Source organism: Lissotriton helveticus, chromosome 9 (assembly GCF_964261635.1).
Source record: "Lissotriton helveticus chromosome 9, aLisHel1.1, whole genome shotgun sequence".
NCBI classification, from domain to species: Eukaryota; Metazoa; Chordata; class Amphibia; order Caudata; family Salamandridae; genus Lissotriton; species Lissotriton helveticus.
In genome coordinates this window covers 495934995-495952981 of record NC_136070.1, presented here as the reverse complement: position 1 = coordinate 495952981, position 17987 = coordinate 495934995, and the positions used below count along the sequence as shown (strand labels likewise).

Sequence of the window (17987 nt, the reverse complement as noted above, 5' to 3'; positions counted from 1 at the left end):
TAAATGTCAATTTTCTCCTGCCCCATTTTACAAGATAAATTCTCATGCTTTGAGGGAATAATATTTAGTCTTAAAATCAATCCAACCATCTCCTTCTCTGCCGCATTCATATATTGTCATCTGGGTCCAAAAACAGAATTTAGTAATAACTTTTCCTTCTGCAAAAAGCACATATTTTTACTTCCAGGAAGTCTTAATTTCCATCTTGATGATTCCACCAATCAAGTAGCTCACAATCTTTAAAATCCATGTCCACATTAGGTTTTCTGCCGCTAATAAAAGAAGCCTAATCACGAAGTCAAGCCTAATGTGGCCTGACCATGCAGCAGTCTCTATAAATGTCAGACTTCCTACGACATCTCAAACTGATAATAAGCCAACCTCTTCTTACATGACTAGCTTGTGGTCAAAAGCATGACACTAAATTCCCCAAAATGTAATTTAAACTTTGTCTGGGCCTTTACCTTTAGATATGCCAATAAGGGTGACTGTGAAGAGATGTGATGAAGCTGCTCAAAACTAGCGGAGGACCAACCATAAACCAGGAAAATGACCGAGCCGAAAAGCCTATCAGGCAGGGGGTGGGACAAGAAAATAACCAGATTGAGTTAAAGGCCAGTCTTCCCCTGCTAATGCTATCAGTGTGTTTTTCAGTTCTCATCGTTGCCCACTGTCAGTGGGCAACAATGAGAACAGAAAAACAAGACTTCTAGATGAACTACAGTTAGCAAGACAATGAGGCTCTGAGCTCTGCCTAATTACTCCTTGTCGAACTTCAGATAGGAGGGAGCAAATACACATTTTTACAAACGCGTAGTTACACCAACAATCCTTTTTCCTAAGAACAGCCATCTATTGACAGAGTCACCAATGTACTCGACTACCGTGGAGCTCAGACAAATCACAATGCACGTTTCTGACATATAGAAAGTCATGAACCACCACATAAGTATTACCGATCTGAATATCTCACGCTCCCAATAATCTTCAGACACCTGAGTGTCCTCTGCTTGTAAACCTCCCCCCGCCCGCCTCTGGAGTCTGGACAGACCCAATACTGCCCTAAATACTGCCCTAGGCTAGTCAGTGCACAAAACACAATGGGGGATTGAACGAATAGTTAAGTTTACACACCGACCTTGTGCTAACAGTCACTCTTCTCTACGAGTCGTTAGTCGTTGTCGTTAGGTGTGTGGTCGACAGTCACTCAGTGACAGTAGTAGTAGACAGTCTTCTTGAATCTCGAACAATGTCTGTCACTCACTCTAGTCGACTGTCTGCACGTGCTCTAGTCTCGTGCAGAGAGGAGGAAGTGACTGGCCGGCCCGATTTGCCCAGCAGGCAGCAATATCCAATCATGTAATGGCTTAACACTAAGGTGGAGGAGTGTGGCTCACTGATTAGAGTGGCAGACCCTGATGCAGAGGTCTGGCCTGGGACCAGGGTTCAATTCCCGACGCGGCAGGGTCCTGAGCCCAAAATGTCCACGGACTCGATAATTCTCGCCTCGGTGCCTATTCTAATCATGGGGTCCCACGCTGCAACTCTGGGCAATAGTTGCTTAATCTCCACTACGGCGGCCCACCCGCTGCGGGATGCCTGGCTTTCACCCTGGGGATACCCAGTAGGGGTTATCTCACAGGGAATAAAGCCAGGGTGGGTTCCCAAGGCAAGCGCCTTGATGCCTTCGGGTGATACGTGCGCTATATAAATCGCAATACATTACAGTGATTGGGCATTGCCCCACTTTGGATGCTCCCACCCCCGCGGTGCAAGTCAAGACAAACTAGACTGCCAATCACAATACATGCTGCAGAGCCAATCATTACGCTGCTCTCTTCAAAGGAGAGCTGCTCTCTGAAGAGAGCAGCGTCAGGATTGGATTGAGCACGAAAAAAACGCTGCTCATTTCCAAACCATTGGGGTCCGTGGAGGTGCGCAAACCCCGTACTCACCCATGCTTGCTTCTAAAATCACACAGGGTTGCTAGTTGCAGAAAGGGCAGCCGGTCAAACCCCACATGCTCAGTGCGCACTGTGCCAGGCCAGGCCCAGCCGTAGTAGTTGACACAGTGAGAGTGCAGGCCTGGTCACGTGATGTTATGACGTGACGCTGCAGCACGACAGAGCGCTTCCCGCTTTATAATATAATTGATCGAAGGTGCGTGTGATCGACAACTGACTCAACTACAACTAACTCTTGTAAATTGAATTGCCAAAAAATTATTAGTGGGGCAACGCCCCACCGCCCAAACGGTAAAACCGCCACTGCTAGAACTGGATTTATGAGTTTTTCAAGTTTAAGATTCAAAATAAAGCCAAAAAGTGTTAAACGCCAACTACGGTTATCTGGTTGGGTTTTACCAGGACATTGGTAAGGTTTAAGGTTGATCGCGATGGATCGAGAGCAAAATACAAGGACCAGGTTCATCCGGTTAAAAGTTTTACCTTCGGACTTAGGGGTCGATTACGATGTCGTTCGGAAAGGCTCCGAACGGCATTCGATTTGTTCTATTCTGATTCGGAAGCCTTGTTTCCAACTAATTCAGAAACATTTCCGAACAACCGATCATGATGCTCAGAAAGCGTTTGGACTGTCCAACTCGGTTCACAATGGCATTCGGAGAAAGCGAGTTTTTCTGAGCTGACTCATACAGGTCTACGGACTGTGTATCTGAACAAGCGATTAGGAGGTTGGATTTGGACAGCCTTTCCTAATCGGATGCTCCAACATAGATCAGCTGTCGGAAGCTGACTTTGGGGACCCGTAGCAGGCTCCCTTCACCCGGGAGCCTCCAATTCGGGCCTGTGGGGGTGCCCATGAGTCCCCCCTTTCCCATCATACACAGTGAGGCAGGCAACTTGGGGTGCCCACCACTGAGTACACAATGTTTCCCAACCACCCATTTCTTAAATGGGAGCCTGTGTAGTCGATCGGAACCCAGACTCCCATTGAAGTCAATGGAAGTCCGACCGAATGGTATTCGGAACCATCGTAATCGGTCGGTCGGACTCCCAGAATCCGATTCGGTCGGAAGCGAAACCAATTCAGTCTGAATGCTTTCCGAACGACATCGTAATCAATCTCTTAGTCTCTGTAATGGAAGTCAAAAATCCTCAGCAGGGCAAGGCAGCAGGCTGTGTCCGAAGAGGGTTCCACATCATCAGATAGCCACTGGACGAGGTCTCAGTGAAGCTTTGGACTTTTGGCAGGAAAGCTCCAAGAGGGAGAAATTTGAATTCCACACCCAGAGAAGATCCCTCGCTGGCTAGGTACTTTTCGTTTCTTCACCCGTTGAAGATTTCTACCTTCGGACATGGTCACTTTTTTTGAGATCAGATTCTTCCAGTGGGGGAAGGTTGCACGTTGTAGCAGAAAAAGGGCTTCACAGGCCAGATACCTTTTTCATGAGGTCTAGCTGACTCTTATTTGCTGCATTGGAGAAGAATGTAGCAGAAGCACCCTGAATCTATAGCTCAGCGGCAATGCACCTTTGTCAGATTGACTTGTTAGGTTGCTCCTGGTACCCCACAGATTCCCAGGTTTGTTACACTTCAGGAGGAGTATACTGTGACACCAGCCAAGGGTCCAGGTATTTGGGGATCAAGGCTCACTCCTGCAGAGGCCAAACGCAGGGAACAGGGCAAGTCCAGTTGGAAATGATCCGCTCAGTATGCAGAAAAAAAGGCCAATTGAAGCTTGTTTTGTCCCTGTAGCCCAAATACGTCGGCCTTATAACCCTTGGAGTCCACTTCTTTGTCCTTTATACAAGAAGGAGAGCATGTTTGGTCTTTAAGGCTCTTCTAAGATCATCAACAGCAATTCCAGCCCACATTTATACCCAGGGCCAGTCTGTGGTTGGGCGAAACTCATGACCACTCCTTAACGTATGGGATAATAGTCCCCAGGGTGACCATACCAACTTTTGTAGTACGTTTTGTGTGTTTTACTGTTATGAATACCAAATGCCCTTCTGTGCCCCAAACCAACAAGGTAGAACATTTGTCTGTGGGTCACTCAAAAAACGGTTCTGGGCATGATGCCTAACTGGATAGCTGGGCAAAGGAAAGGGGCAGGCCCAGGTTATACCTGCATCTGCCTGTGATAGTGTTTACACTTCTGAAGTTAATTAAGTTCCTTGGCACAGCGCAAATGGTCATCCTGCCAGTGAAACAAAATGCCTCCCCACACCCAAGGCCTTTGTCTCAGCTTTGGGAGCAAGTTCACACCTCATCAGGGAGCTATACAGCTCCTGAGTGACAGTTGGAAGCTCATGCAAATGAGCTTCTAGGGGCTTAATTTCATCTTTCTAAAGTACCAGTTTTAAAATATTTATTCGAAATCCGAATTTGCCAATTAATTGGAGTTGCAACAAATATTTTTAAAAGTCGTAAATGAACTCTGTAGATGCTTACTGATGGAGATAGCGACTATTAGATTTAATATCAGCCTGCAGTCATGTTTACATTGCCAATATATTACAGTAAGTGGCATTTTACCTACAGGCCTTTAGCACACTGTGGCGCCAGATACTAAGGACTTAATAGGTAAGTTAAATATGCCAATCAGGGGGAGCACAGACACTTCACCGATGGTTAGCAGGGGAAAAGTGGAGCGAGCTCTATAGCTAGCAAAAGTAGTCAAGGTAAAAATCAAGCATTGTATCACAACTGTGGTTCCGATCTTAGAATGTATATTCAGTTTTTTTCTCTGGAGTCACATCTATTTTCTAGCCTTCTATGTGAGTGATATCACCATGAAAAATTAGCTGGGTCAAAAAATGTTGCACAAAATTAAATGGAGAAAAGAATTTGTTGGAGTGCAATTACAGATTATCACTTTAGGTGCAGAAAGAGCAGACACAAATAAATACCTGCATGCCTTTCACATGGCAGCTACTCTGCATCCAGCCATGAAACCTCTCCCACAGCAATGTAATTTGACAGTTGTATGTTTTATTCAATAGAGTGTTCAGACAGTATGCTTTATTGCATAATATTGAAACCGTCATAGTTTCTTAGAAATATGTCTGCTTTTTTCCAGGGATTTAAAGCTTGATAATGTGTTGCTGGATAATGAAGGCCACTGCAAGTTAGCAGACTTTGGAATGTGTAAAGAGGGTATCTTTGATGGAAAGACAACCACAACATTCTGTGGCACACCTGACTATATTGCACCTGAGGTATAGTAAAAGTAACAAGTCTAATTATTTAGGATAATTAAATAAGTTTTCATTCACTAAATGTATTGTCTGTTGTAATCCAAAGTGCTGTGCATTAAATGTTGAGATGGTAAAAATGTTTTTACAGTGGTTACAAAAGTGCAGCAAATATAAGAAAGCAGACAAATAAAATAATATGAAACCCAATGTGACAAGAAAGAAAATAAATATGACAATAATTCTAAAGTTATATGCATTAAATACTAAAATTCTGATATCTATCCTCCATAAGAATGGGTGAGAAAAGTGTTATTAATGACAACTTCAAGGTACTGGAGTCAAAGGGACCAACACTCCACCCATGACCCTCAATACCAGTTATTCAAATACTCTAAGAGTCCCTGGCAGATGAAACTAAGTCACATTAGGGACAAACTTTAAAATCCATGGAAAAGGAAAAAGATGGAAGAACCACCACCAGGGAGAAAAGGAGCACCATGTTATAACACGGACCAGTGGTCAAAGAAAATGTAAGTGGATACAGGCAAACAGGAGGAATAGATTATCAGCCATCCAAGATTCATCAAAAGGTTCCAGATTAGAAGACTCCCTGTTCCAGGCTGGGCCTAGTTCCAGCTAGTCAGAATGTACCCACCCCTCCTCCAGGCTCTTTTCAGTAGATCCCCTACATACTAATTTAAAAAAAAGGAAGGAGCCTGAGCAGGGGATAAGAAACAACAAGTTGACCAGTGCTGGCCAGGTCCATAAATGTTCAACGAAGTAGCACCAGTAGAAGTAAACAGGACAGAGTGTCGCAGACTGTAGAGAAAGAAGACTCCGACCGATACACACCCACCAGCCAGGTAAACCACATTTAACTTCTGCATCCTAAAGTAAAGCAGTGTGAGGAAAAAGAGGAGACGTGGACTCTCCATAGGAGTAATGCCATCCTCTGGCTGAAGCAGGTCTTCCACTGAGACCCGAAGCTTGCCCCTTCCCTCATGAAGGGTTCAGCCAACCAGAAAAGGAAGTGGGAGGAGCTGACAGAATTGAAGCGGCTGCTTCTGTGTATGCTCTCCAGTCATGGAATAAAACTGGGGTACCGAGGTGAATTCAAAGCAATCAGAAAAAAGCAACCTTACAAAGCATGGAATAAAACAATAGTAAAAAGTCTCAGGCTGATACGACTTGTATTCATTGTATTGATAAACTGAAAAGAGCACTAGCCAAGAGTGAGGACTCAGGAGGGTCCTGTTAACAAAATGACATCCTCATTTATCTGAAGGTTGCGATTTATAATTCCAGAAAGGTAGATACAGTCTTCCATCTATCTAAGGGTGGTTAATTGATCACCATCGAGTTATAGTAAGATCTGTTGCTTACAACACTTACAAATGGCAGAAAAGCTGGGTGAAGCTCTGAACCGAAACACGTTATTTGTATTACTATCGAACATTTCTGGCATCCATGTTGAAGGTTCATGCAGTTGCAACCAGCCCATCACATGCTTGGAAGGCCATGGCCCTCCCAAGCACACTAGAGGCAGATTGTACTGAGATACCTAAGACCTGGCAAGGAAACGCAGCAACAGCTCTTAAACCTGTGTATGTCTTCAGAGAACGAGCACTTTGTAGTCTGTGATGTTCATTTTGCTCATGGAACCCATGTATCTCATTTACTGTGGTCTGCCACCCTACGCCCCCTCTACCTGTTCCTCACTGAGGAAGGTGCAAGCCTACCTTTTTGGGTTTTTGCATTACAGTGCATTAGCTGTGGATGTTCAACAAGACACTGCCCCCCCTTCCCTGGCCCTTCCACAGCAGTAACACCAGTGCCTGATAAATTACTTTTACCTAAAATTGGCGACTGAGTGCTCTGGGTTTGATGAGGCCCTGGAAAGCTGTCCCCACGTATTCCCTTGAGGCAGCAGGAAGTGTACCTCAACCCTCCAGCCTCTCTGCATTGTTCCACCAAGTGGAGAGGCTTGGTATACCCAATCGGAGCCGATAATCAGTAGCCACACCCATGACATAGCGGGAAAGGGATTGACCCACTGAAGGCTACCTTCGCTCTGCCACACTTCCTGCAGCATCTCTGAAAAATAGTGTGAGAAGTTGGCATTTTATATTATGTTCACTAATTAAAGTGGGCACCTTGCACCAGTCCAAACAACCCTTATGGTGATTTAAGAGGTCAAAGATAGCCTTAGAAAGCTATCCAAGTGGTAGCTGTGGAGAGCAGCCTTCAGGCTTAGTCTTGAAGGAACATTAAGCAGCTTGTTTTACCAGAATGCAATCTTATTGTATTGGTTAAATGAAAGGAGAACCACACAGTGGTTATAAAAATATGTCTTTATTATTATAACACAACTTAAATACCTCACAGTATCTGCTACATGCAGGTAACACAAAGCACACAATACTGTAGCACAGAAACAATCGTAAGTAGCACTAATACACAGTGGGCTCCAGGGGGAGAACAAACCATATACTAAAATAGTGCTAAAAATCACGACTCGAGTCAAGACAGTGTCTAGAGGTTGTAGAATCACTGGGACCCCAAGAAACCCCCCAAGGTGAGTAAGGAGGGACCCCACGGAGGACGGGTGCAGTGTGAGAACAAGACAGCGTGCTGCGTACAATTCAATGGGAGAGTCGCGGTTGCAGTTTTAGTGTTTAAGGACCCCTCCCAGTGGATTACCAGGAAACCCTTTAGAACAAAGAAGGTTGGAGAGCCACCCCACCCATAGATACTGAAGTACTAGAGTTACCTACCCCAGGGAAGCCAGGAGCATAGGGTCGAAGTGGCATCGGAAACCGCTGTCGTTCTCAATGGGAGTCTTCAGAGAAATGCCACTCCTGGAAAGAAGAAAACTGTCCTGTGTACCCACAGGTGGATTCTTGATGGAAGGAGCCTGAAAGCAGAGGAGACAGAGTCTGGGTCACTCTGGAGTGACCAGAGGCTCGGTAGACGAATGCCCACCGATGTCGGGTGCTTCAGGTGTGAAGAGGGAGACCTCGACTTTGCAGCCACGGGGACCAGGAGATGTCGAAGATGACCAGGAGCCAGATACAAGCTGTCCCACAAAGGATGTCGAGTGCTGAGGGATCTGTGTCCAGCAGGAGCATCAACAAGCCTTGGCAGCAGCAACCCACGAAGAAGGTCGGGGAAGGTCATGGTCTGGCCCAGCAAGGACCAGTAGACTCTCCACAGCACAGGGAGGGGGCAGGCCTAAATAAACTAGGTAGCCCAAGAAAAGCAGTATTGTCCTTCAAATGGACCCACAGGCCGAAGGCACAGGAGTCGCAAGGGGACCTCTAGCAGTTTCACAAAGCAACAGCTTGCCAGGCACAGAGTGCAAGGAGGCCATAGTCTTTTGTATGAAATGTGTGCAGAGATTGGGGCTATAAACAGCCCAATGCACTTAGTTGGGGGATGCCGACAAGCTTATGCACTTGCAAATGTATGCGGTGCACATGGGTTCGGGTTATGCAGTCCCCACGAGGAATACTGGCCTTAAACTTGGTGAGAGGGCAGCGCAACCTCAAGGGACATAGGACCCCACCTCTTGTGTTGCTGGAGCCTTCGGAGTCCGCAGGAGCTCAGGGTCAGCAGACAAAGCAGTTGCATTACGGTGTCCGTGACTGCAGGGGAGTGACTCCTTCACCCCAAGGGAGATACTTAATTTGTCCTTGATGCTCCACGGGTCCTGCACGGAGCCTGTGTGGTGCAAGGGCACAGACGATGCTTTGGACAGAGAGGGAGACAGTCGGGCCCAGTCGAAGTCCAGCGAGGTCCAGAGTGTCCAGACGGTCGAAGGTCAGTGGTTTCTTGATCAGAATCTTGTCCACGTCGAATCTAGAGTCCTACGGCCAGGGAAGCCCTTTTGTACCCACGGGAGAGGGTTGGACAGAATATGGGGACCCTCCCAGGGGAGGATGAGGACAGTGGGGAGGATACTCCCATGTCCTTTGTCCAGATTCATGCCAGAGCAGGAGCCAACGGCTCCCAGGATTGGTTTGAACTGGACTATGCACAGGGACACCAAGTGTGCCACGGATGCAGACTTTCAGGCACTTTGGAAGTAGGGTGAGTGTTTGATTTGCTCAAACGCTCCGTCCATCATCCCCTTTTGTATCACTTTGGAAGTACACCCACCCAGCCCCAATACCTCCCTGTGACAGAATGCCTATTGTTCTGCCTTCCCCAGCTCAAGCTTGGTTCAGCAGCAGGAGGGCAGAAATGTGTCACTTGTCGACGACAACCATTTTGTGCTACCTGGATCGAGAAGGATGGTACCGGGAAGACCAGTGACCCCACGAAACTTGCTTCAGAAGGGTGGAATTTTACCTCCCACACCGGTTAAACCGGTGTGGGAGGTATGTTTCCGAGGTGTTTTATACCAAACACCACATGTTTTGTTGCAGCCTTTTTTGAGATAGTATTTTACGCAAGTATATAATGCACTACCTATATGTCTGACTGCGTCACCGACAACCAGGGAGAATGGTCTCCGAAGGCTGCAGATGGGCTCTGCTCATGCAGGGGCACCCTCTCACATAAAACCCAGCACCCTGCCTTCAGGATTGTAAAGGCCTTCTAGAGGGGTGACTGATAGGTTTTAAGTGTAGTGACATATAGATATAGTAAACCTATAGTGACTGGTGCATGCACCATCTTACACAGGCTGCAACGGCAGGCCTGTAGTTCCAATTTACATGGCCTCTCATGGGTGGCATAATACCTGGTTCAGCCCATGGGAGGCCTCTAGGGTACCTATGCCCTGGGTACATGGTTACCATATACTAGGGACTGACAAGGGTACCCCAGTATCCAATCTGCAGTGTACCTAAGTACATGCATAACATTTTTAATTAAAAAGTAGATCCACTGAGGTCCTGATTAGCAGGATCCCAGTCAGACTAGTCAAAACAGTGTAACATCAAGCAAAAAGTGGGAGTAACCATAAGAAGCAGATCCTACGTTCCTACAAATAGGGTAGACTTTGCTGAAGAAATAGTGTGTCCATGAACACAACTTGGACAGTGGACTCTTCAAAAGGATGCACACACGAGTGCCCCCTCAACCACACAGATAAAGACTAACCAGGACTTCTATCAACAAAGGAGTGAACATACAAGTTAAGGCAGAAGTTATTCATTCTTACGGGCGATGGTATCTGGAAATTCAGCTGGATTGGCCTGGGGTGCTGTCACTCCTACTGTCCAAAGATGACCCCATCCCCTTTTTTTTACTAATAAGTAAGGTGAGCCCATTTATACTCTCTTGATGAAAGAGCATATTTTATAAAGACAAAATCAAGAAATAAGCATACCTAAGAGGTAAATATGTTTGCCCATATACTTTGCTTTGTCTGATAATTATCACTACGTTTTTAGTTAACTAGTCTGTATGTTACCTTAAGCAAAATAGTAAAGCTGCATTTCTCCCCATACAGATTCTCAAGGAGATGCATTATGGTGCCACAGTGGACTGGTGGGCCATGGGGGTGCTGTTGTTCGAAATGCTGTGTGGTCATGCGCCCTTTGAGGCTGAGAATGAAGATGATCTCTTTGAGGCCATTCTCAACGATGAAGTTGTCTATCCTGCTTGGCTCCCTCAAGATGCAGCTGGGATCTTAAAAGCCGTAAGTCTGTCTATTTTCCTTGCTAATGATGTAAAACCACAAACAAATATATTGCGTAGAGAAACTGTCAGCTCAACACTGCATGACAGAAGGAAAAGGTGGAAATGCAAATGTTAGAATGGAAAGGAATGAGGAAAGTTTGTGTTTTTCAAATTGTCTTCCTTTTTAGGTCTTGGGTTAGACAAGGCCTTTTGATTTTAGTAACATTATCTTTATTATATACTTATAAGAGCTTTCAACAAGCACTCTTCATCCATTGGTGTGTTCTTGTTTCAGGCATATCTTTCTTCTGTTTACTACAGCATGTAGCACAGGGCGGTGGGCCAGCCCACTTCAGACATTGACTAACTTCCTGTAAATGATACCATTCTGCTCTGTAACAGCAGCACACCTACACATAAAGTTGTTCCTTTATGACAGAGGCTACTATCACAATGTTTTTGAAACTAGAAGTATATTTTTGCTTATAGGCATTTGTTATATTTTGTCAGTGGTATGGTACTTTCCACAACAATAACATTTTACAAAAGCAATGATGATATAAAACAAGCACAGGCAAAACAACAAAAACTCTGATAGCCAATTCCCAATTGAATTTGCCAGTGCTTATTTATTTTGCGATCTATTTAATGTCCCAAACATTGCCAAATTTGAGAAATGTAATTGTTCAAAGTGTAAAAACATCACATAAGCTTTATGAAGGGACTATTGAAAGAGCTTTCACTCAATGGTCAAAGGAAGAAGCTTCTTACGAAAGAAGGGAAATGCAATTAAAGGCAACTAGCTGATACAATAGTATTCCAATACATGTCTAAGTGCCTGATTACTACTTTGGCACAGTTGTGCCGGCACAGCTGTAGCAAAGCCGTGCAAGGACCACCGACCTGATTACAAGTTCAACTCATGCAGGCGGACGGTCCTTTTGCCTTTCCCATGGCGATGCCAGAAAAACATGCATCGCAATGGGAACAGCAAAAATGGTCCTGCACGGAATCAATGGTGACATCCATGCCGTGCTGGAACTGGGGGTGCAAGCAGACAGGGGGACACATGTTGTGATCCAATGAATGCATCCCCATGGTTGGGAGGAATGGGGGCTCTATACTGCACCCTTTTGGTTCTTCACCGAAGCCTTTGCATGGTAGGGAGCCAACCATGAAGTGGCTATTAGTGAGGGATCTCATAATATGCTCAGCAGGACTGCGCAAGTCCCGCTCATCGTGTTACATTGGGCCTCCCCTGCGCCACCACCAGGGAAGGGTGGTTCCCTGGCGCAAGCGGTGGCCCACTCCCTTAATCCAGCAAATGGTGGACCTCCACTGCTGCACCACCGAGAATCCGGCACGTAATCAGACCCTAGCGGCCACATGCATCATTGTAGGATTTTGCGATTCCTAAATTGCGAAAATTAGGGAATCGCAATTTAGCAATTGCAAAATCCTATGCATCAACAAATCCTAAAATTTTTGGGGATTTCCTAATTTTCTGTATTTGCGATTCCTTAATTGCGAATCGCAATTAAGGAATGGCATTACATTGAGTCCTATGGGCCTAGAGGCCCATAGAAATCAATGCCTTTTTGCAATTGTTTTTTTTGCGAATCGCAATTTGTTGATGCATTTCAAGGGTGCTGAGGGGGGCCCAAAGGACCCCCCCCCCCTGCACCCTTGAAATGTTTTTTTAAGTGCAAGTTTCACACACACATGTCCAAAGGACATGTGTGTGTGTAACATGACACTTTCAAAAATGCTTATTTGAGCATTTTTGAAAGATTTCGCAAATTAACACGAGGGTCAACCTCGTGTTAATTTGCACCTCCTATTTCAGAATTCGCAATTTTGAAAACATTCATGCATTGCATTTATGGAATCGCACAAAAATGCGGTTTTAGAAAAAATGTTTAATGCATACCAAAAAGTGATTTTGGAATCGCAAACGGCCGAATTTTCCTATTCGCACCGTTTGCAACTCCAAAATCGTTTGATGCATGTGGCCGTTAGTCTTTATTGGCTGTCCTATGTGTGAAGTGTCTAATTAGATATCTGTGGGTAATATATTCTTACTATAGTGGCAGAACAGAGAGAACTTATAACATATGCAGAAAGGTTCCTTAACAAGACAGTTGGCAAAAAAGAGTATTTGTACCTGGCGTTTCCGGTAGTTGGTATGTAAACTAGTGCACTACAGTGACGTGAACTATGACTTCGAAATAGGTAATTTAAAAAACGAACAAAAATTAAGCGCAAGAGTATTGGTGTGTCTTTTTAAATGTTTAATATATATTGCACTACAATTACAGCATTGTTATTTGTTCACTACCAATTAGTCCATGTTACTCTCACATTTTCATTGTAAATATAATTCTCTGATATCCTGTTCCTTCAAAATAATTGAAATGTTTAGGTCTGAAGTTTGGTGGCATTCCTGTGAGTCCAAAACCATACAAGACTAACAAAGCTATAACCCAACACTATTTTTAGAAAAGTGTATTTTTCAAACACTAAATTTACAGCTCTTGTACATTAATAATGCATTGTTGACTAGAAAATAATGATTAATAATGCATCATTTGTAAGAGTGCAGTGCAGAAGTTGGGAAATATCCAACCTTTTTCTTGGAAATAAATTCTGAAACACCAGCTCTACCAATTAAAAACACTCCCTTTGCCAAATGAAGACAAGACATGTCTTGCTGGCTCTATTTCAAGTCCTAAAGCAGTGCTTGCTACAAACACATTTTACCACCATCTTTTGAAAGCAGGATTCTTGAGGTCATTAAGGGCGCAAGAAAGTTTGGGCATATTTATTTTATGTCATTTTGGTGCTGCTCTGATTTGCGCTGCATTAAAGCTGTGTGATGTTGTTATATTGCACTGCAGCAGCTGTGCTTTGTTCTGTTTTGTTGTGATATACCATTATTATGTTCTAGATGTGGTTTTATGTTGCTTTATGTAGGTAATTTTATGTGCCGTTATTTATTTCAACACGTACTGCTATATTTCCAGGCAAAGGCAGCATATGCATTGAAAGTTTCTGTGACAAGCAATCGTTTATCATTGTCTCACCTGGTAAAATAGAGCTCTTCCTGTTCTTCAATCACTGAATTTACCAGTCATCCCAAAACTGTGGCAGGGACGATTCAGCACTTTATGTGTTCACTTCATATGATACGGTCATGGACTGCCCTAATAAACAAACAACTAAGGCACAAATGCCTGTTTTACAAAATATATGGTGCTAATGTATAAATGCATTGTAGGTGTCTCTCAGCAAGTGCATTGCAGACTTCTATGTAAATGAGCATTTACACCACTGCATTAAAAAAAATATGCATATACTAAAGTAAATAAATAATAATACCATGCCACAGCATTGCACGCCCGTATGCATGCACAGTATATATCCGAGCACACATGCACAATGTAGAAATAGAGCAAAACAAAACACCTACAGGCTTCTATAAACATAAACACATCACCATACACATAGGTACAAATACTCAACAGGCGAACATCCATGCTCACACACAAAAAACACACCTTCAAGAATGCAAGTTGTCACCCATTAATCCAGCCTTCATGCATGGACTCATCCATCCATCCATCCATAAGGTCTTTCATCTACGCAGATACAACTCCATTCATCCATGCTCTGTCACTAACTAATTGAGTCACTCACGGATGCAACATTGACTTATATGTTTGCCTTATTCCATTCACACATCAAATTCAGTAAGACCTGGTGGCTTTTACGATGTTTGTTATTTACATTAGGCTAAGGTGCAAAGTGAGACGGCGTGTATAAGTGGCAGAAAACAGCACCATGGTAGCCTATCCTTGATTCACAAAGTTGCACACAGCCATTGCTTACTAATAGAGTCTGCTTTCACGGTCACAACCTGAAGTTGGCTCAATATCAACAACAACGCACTAAGGGCCCGATGTAGGTAATCCCAGATTACCGATTCTTAAATACCGAATCATACCGATTCGGTATTTAAGAACAGGCAAATGGGATGTAGGTAATTTTACTGAAAAATTACCGAATCGGTAATTTTCAGTAATTACCGAATCAGTAAATACCAATTTGGTAATTGCCATTCATTCCTATGGGCCTGGAGCCCCATAGGAATGAATGCCAATTACCAAATCTGTATTTACCGATTTGGTAAAAGGGGGAAACATTGAAGGGTGGCAGGGTGTCACTTTGACATCCTGTTGCACCCCTCAATTGTGTATGGGTGCACATGTTGCAGACATACATGCCCTAAGGAATCGGTAATTACCGATTCCTTAAAATACCGATTCGGTAAATTACTGAATCAGTAAAATGCCCACCTACATCTCATTTTCCAAATACCGGTTGGTAACGGCCGAAATTACCGAATTTCAGCCGTTACCGACCGGTATTTGCCTACCTACATCTAGCCCGAAGTGTTCTTTGTAGCCACTTTGTACATTGCTGGGCTGCAGTGGCGCTGCACTGACACTCTGCCCAGCCCTGTTACACTGTATTTATTTTGCTTTAGGCAAAGGAGCAAATGTAAATATTCTTGGACCATGGACAGGGGAAGCCTGATGTCACCCAAATTCGAGCGTCTATGGCCTGAGCTGAGGCCAAAGGTTCTGTAGAATTCATGTACACTCTTAGGCTCTGCATATTTAATCGGTTGAATGGAATTATTAGTCAACTTTGGCTTTTATGAAGCATTTTATTAATATAACTCACATGACAACTATTCAGTTAGATTCCATTATTTCTACATACCATGCATTACCAGTGTATTGCATTAAGGCAAGCAGTTTTCGCAATGACGAAGACGGGCACCTCCATAAGGCAAGAAAATGTAGCAGCCATAGGGTGCCACCGATGGATGGCACTAAATGACAAACAAGCATTGGAACACCCAGTAGCTCTCCAAGGTAAAACGTAAAGATTTTGCCAGTGCTATTTGGTGTTCTACAGCCACTGTGGATGTGTGTGCAGTAGCGCTAACCGTCTTTATATGGGTTTGTTAAAACATTACAAATTCATTTGAAGATGACCACCATGGATGCACATGCATGCATGGTGGCCATCTTTGAATGCATTTGCAATGTTTTACCAACCCACTCAAATATGGCCAGGATGGAACATGAACATCCATAGTGGCTATCTTTGAATGCATTTGTGTAGGGGCTGGAATGTCCAGTGCTTAATTAATCCCTTTTTGCAGGGTCATCCCTGAACTTTCTGCCTTCCTCCCAGCTTTTTTTCTGACATGGTGTTGGTGTTCTAGGACTCTGGGCACTTCAGCCCTGTAGTCCAGTGTAAAGTGTGTGTGGTAAACATGGTAAGACTGATCTACACCTGTTTGGCATATTTAATTTACCTGTCAGTCCCCAGTAATGTGGTATCTCATATACCCAGGGCTGGTAAATTAAATGCTACTGGTGGGCTTGCAGCGCTGATTGCGCCACCCACCAAAGTGGCCTTTCAAACTTGTCTCAGGCCTCTGCCATTGCAGGGCCTGTGCGTGTAGTGTTACTGCCGCTGTGACGTGACACCTCAAGTGCGTGCCATGTCTGTGACACCCCTTTTTACTGCATGTCAGTCACCCCTAAGGTAGGCCCTAGCTAGCCCTATGGGCAAGGTGCATTGTAGGTAAAAGGTAGGACACTTACCTTAAGTGTGTGACATGTCCTGGTAGTGACAAACAGCTATTTTGGTTTCTCACTGCTGTGAGGTTGCAATCTTATTGAAATGCATTGGGGATTCCCTGATAAGTTTTTCAGTGGTAATTCCTGATATGAGAGGAGCAACATGGTAAAGTTTGGTATGTTTGGAATAGTAATAATAAATGCAGCGCAATGGCCTGTGCAGATTTATTATCACTATTTTAGAAATGGCACTTTTAGAAGTTGGAATTTCTGTGTGCTCTGTATCTACCTGTTTGATGTGTATTGCAAGTCTGGCTCTGGAGTGACAGGGGCTGGTGAGATGTGTGTGGCTCCAGGGAGGGCAGGGTGAGTCAGCACTAGGCTGAATAGGGGATCTGCATTTGGAGTAGTGGGAGGAGTAGTCCCCTGACCCTGAATAGGTCTTTGGCTGCCTGGGAGAATGCTGGATTCACCCCCCTGTGGTGGTCTGATGACCAAGCCCCCACCTGACAAAGGGGAAGAGGAGCCCTGTAAACAGTGTTCCAATACCCCCAGAACCAGTTGAGACTGGTTCCCCCAAGCCCTGTGCCAGGGCAGACGAAGAGAAATGTGGTATATATAGTGGGGCTTTGACCCCATGTTTTTGTGCTTCCTTGTGACTTGGAGGGGGACTTGCTGCTGCTGGGCCCCAGGAGGAACCGCCAAGAACGACTGCCTCCCTGCTGGAGGGCCCTTTGAGGTGGCCTGCCTGGGCCCAGCTGCACCGCGAGAGCGCAGGCAGCTGCAACGGGGGCATTTCCTTATGCTTCAGGATGAGGAGGGGGTGAGTTGCACTCCACGCCCCCAGAGCATTGTGCACAGTGTTTTCGCTGCATTGGCAGCAAGAGGGCCAGTGAAAATCCCTACAGTAGAGCCCTGACATTTGGGACAAAGGGCATTTGAGCCCCAGTGGAAGGCTGGTTGGCCTGGGGTCAGGTTTGGTACCTGTGTGTACCAGGAGGGCGCAAGGACCTAAGGGAAGGTGATTTATGCACCTGGGGAGTGTCAATAAGGTGCCCTCCTAATTGTATTTATGCTTAATGTGTTTATGCCTAATGTGATGCAGACATAATGTGTTTATGTTGCAGGTGATAATGCTAAGTGCAGTATTTTACCAGTATTCACTGGTTGTGTTTTATATGTGCTACTAGTGCTTTCTAAAGATTCTGACAGTGGCCCGATTGGCCCTGTCATGTATATAATCCCCTGTAAATTATGACCATGTGCCAATTGGCACAGTGTATATGTGTGATTATGATTCTAATGTGTTTTGGATAATACAAAGGCTATTTTTTATATAACCTTGTGTGGAGTTTCTTTTGTGGTGTGCCTAGTGTGTTGCTGCTGTGTATGTGTGTGTTGCGCAAACGCTTTACACATTGCCTCTGGGATAAGCCTGACTGCTCGTGCCAAGCTACCAAGAGCGTGAGCAGGGTTTATCTTCAGCGTGTAACTCCCTTGCCCTGACTCGAGTGGTGGGTTCTGCATGGCTTAGGCGCAAG

The 17987-nt window shown here is 44.7% G+C and overlaps 1 protein-coding gene across 1 annotated transcript in view; it reads left to right on the top strand.

Moving 5' to 3' along the window:
- The window catches only part of PRKCH (protein kinase C eta), a 667780-nt gene that overhangs the window by 621957 nt on the left and 27836 nt on the right, over positions 1-17987 (top strand). Inside the window, exons 11-12 of the mRNA XM_078660335.1 lie at positions 5044-5182; positions 10620-10808. Of these exons, the coding sequence (XP_078516461.1) occupies positions 5044-5182; positions 10620-10808 (328 nt within the window). The remainder of the gene's footprint in view (positions 1-5043; positions 5183-10619; positions 10809-17987) is intronic.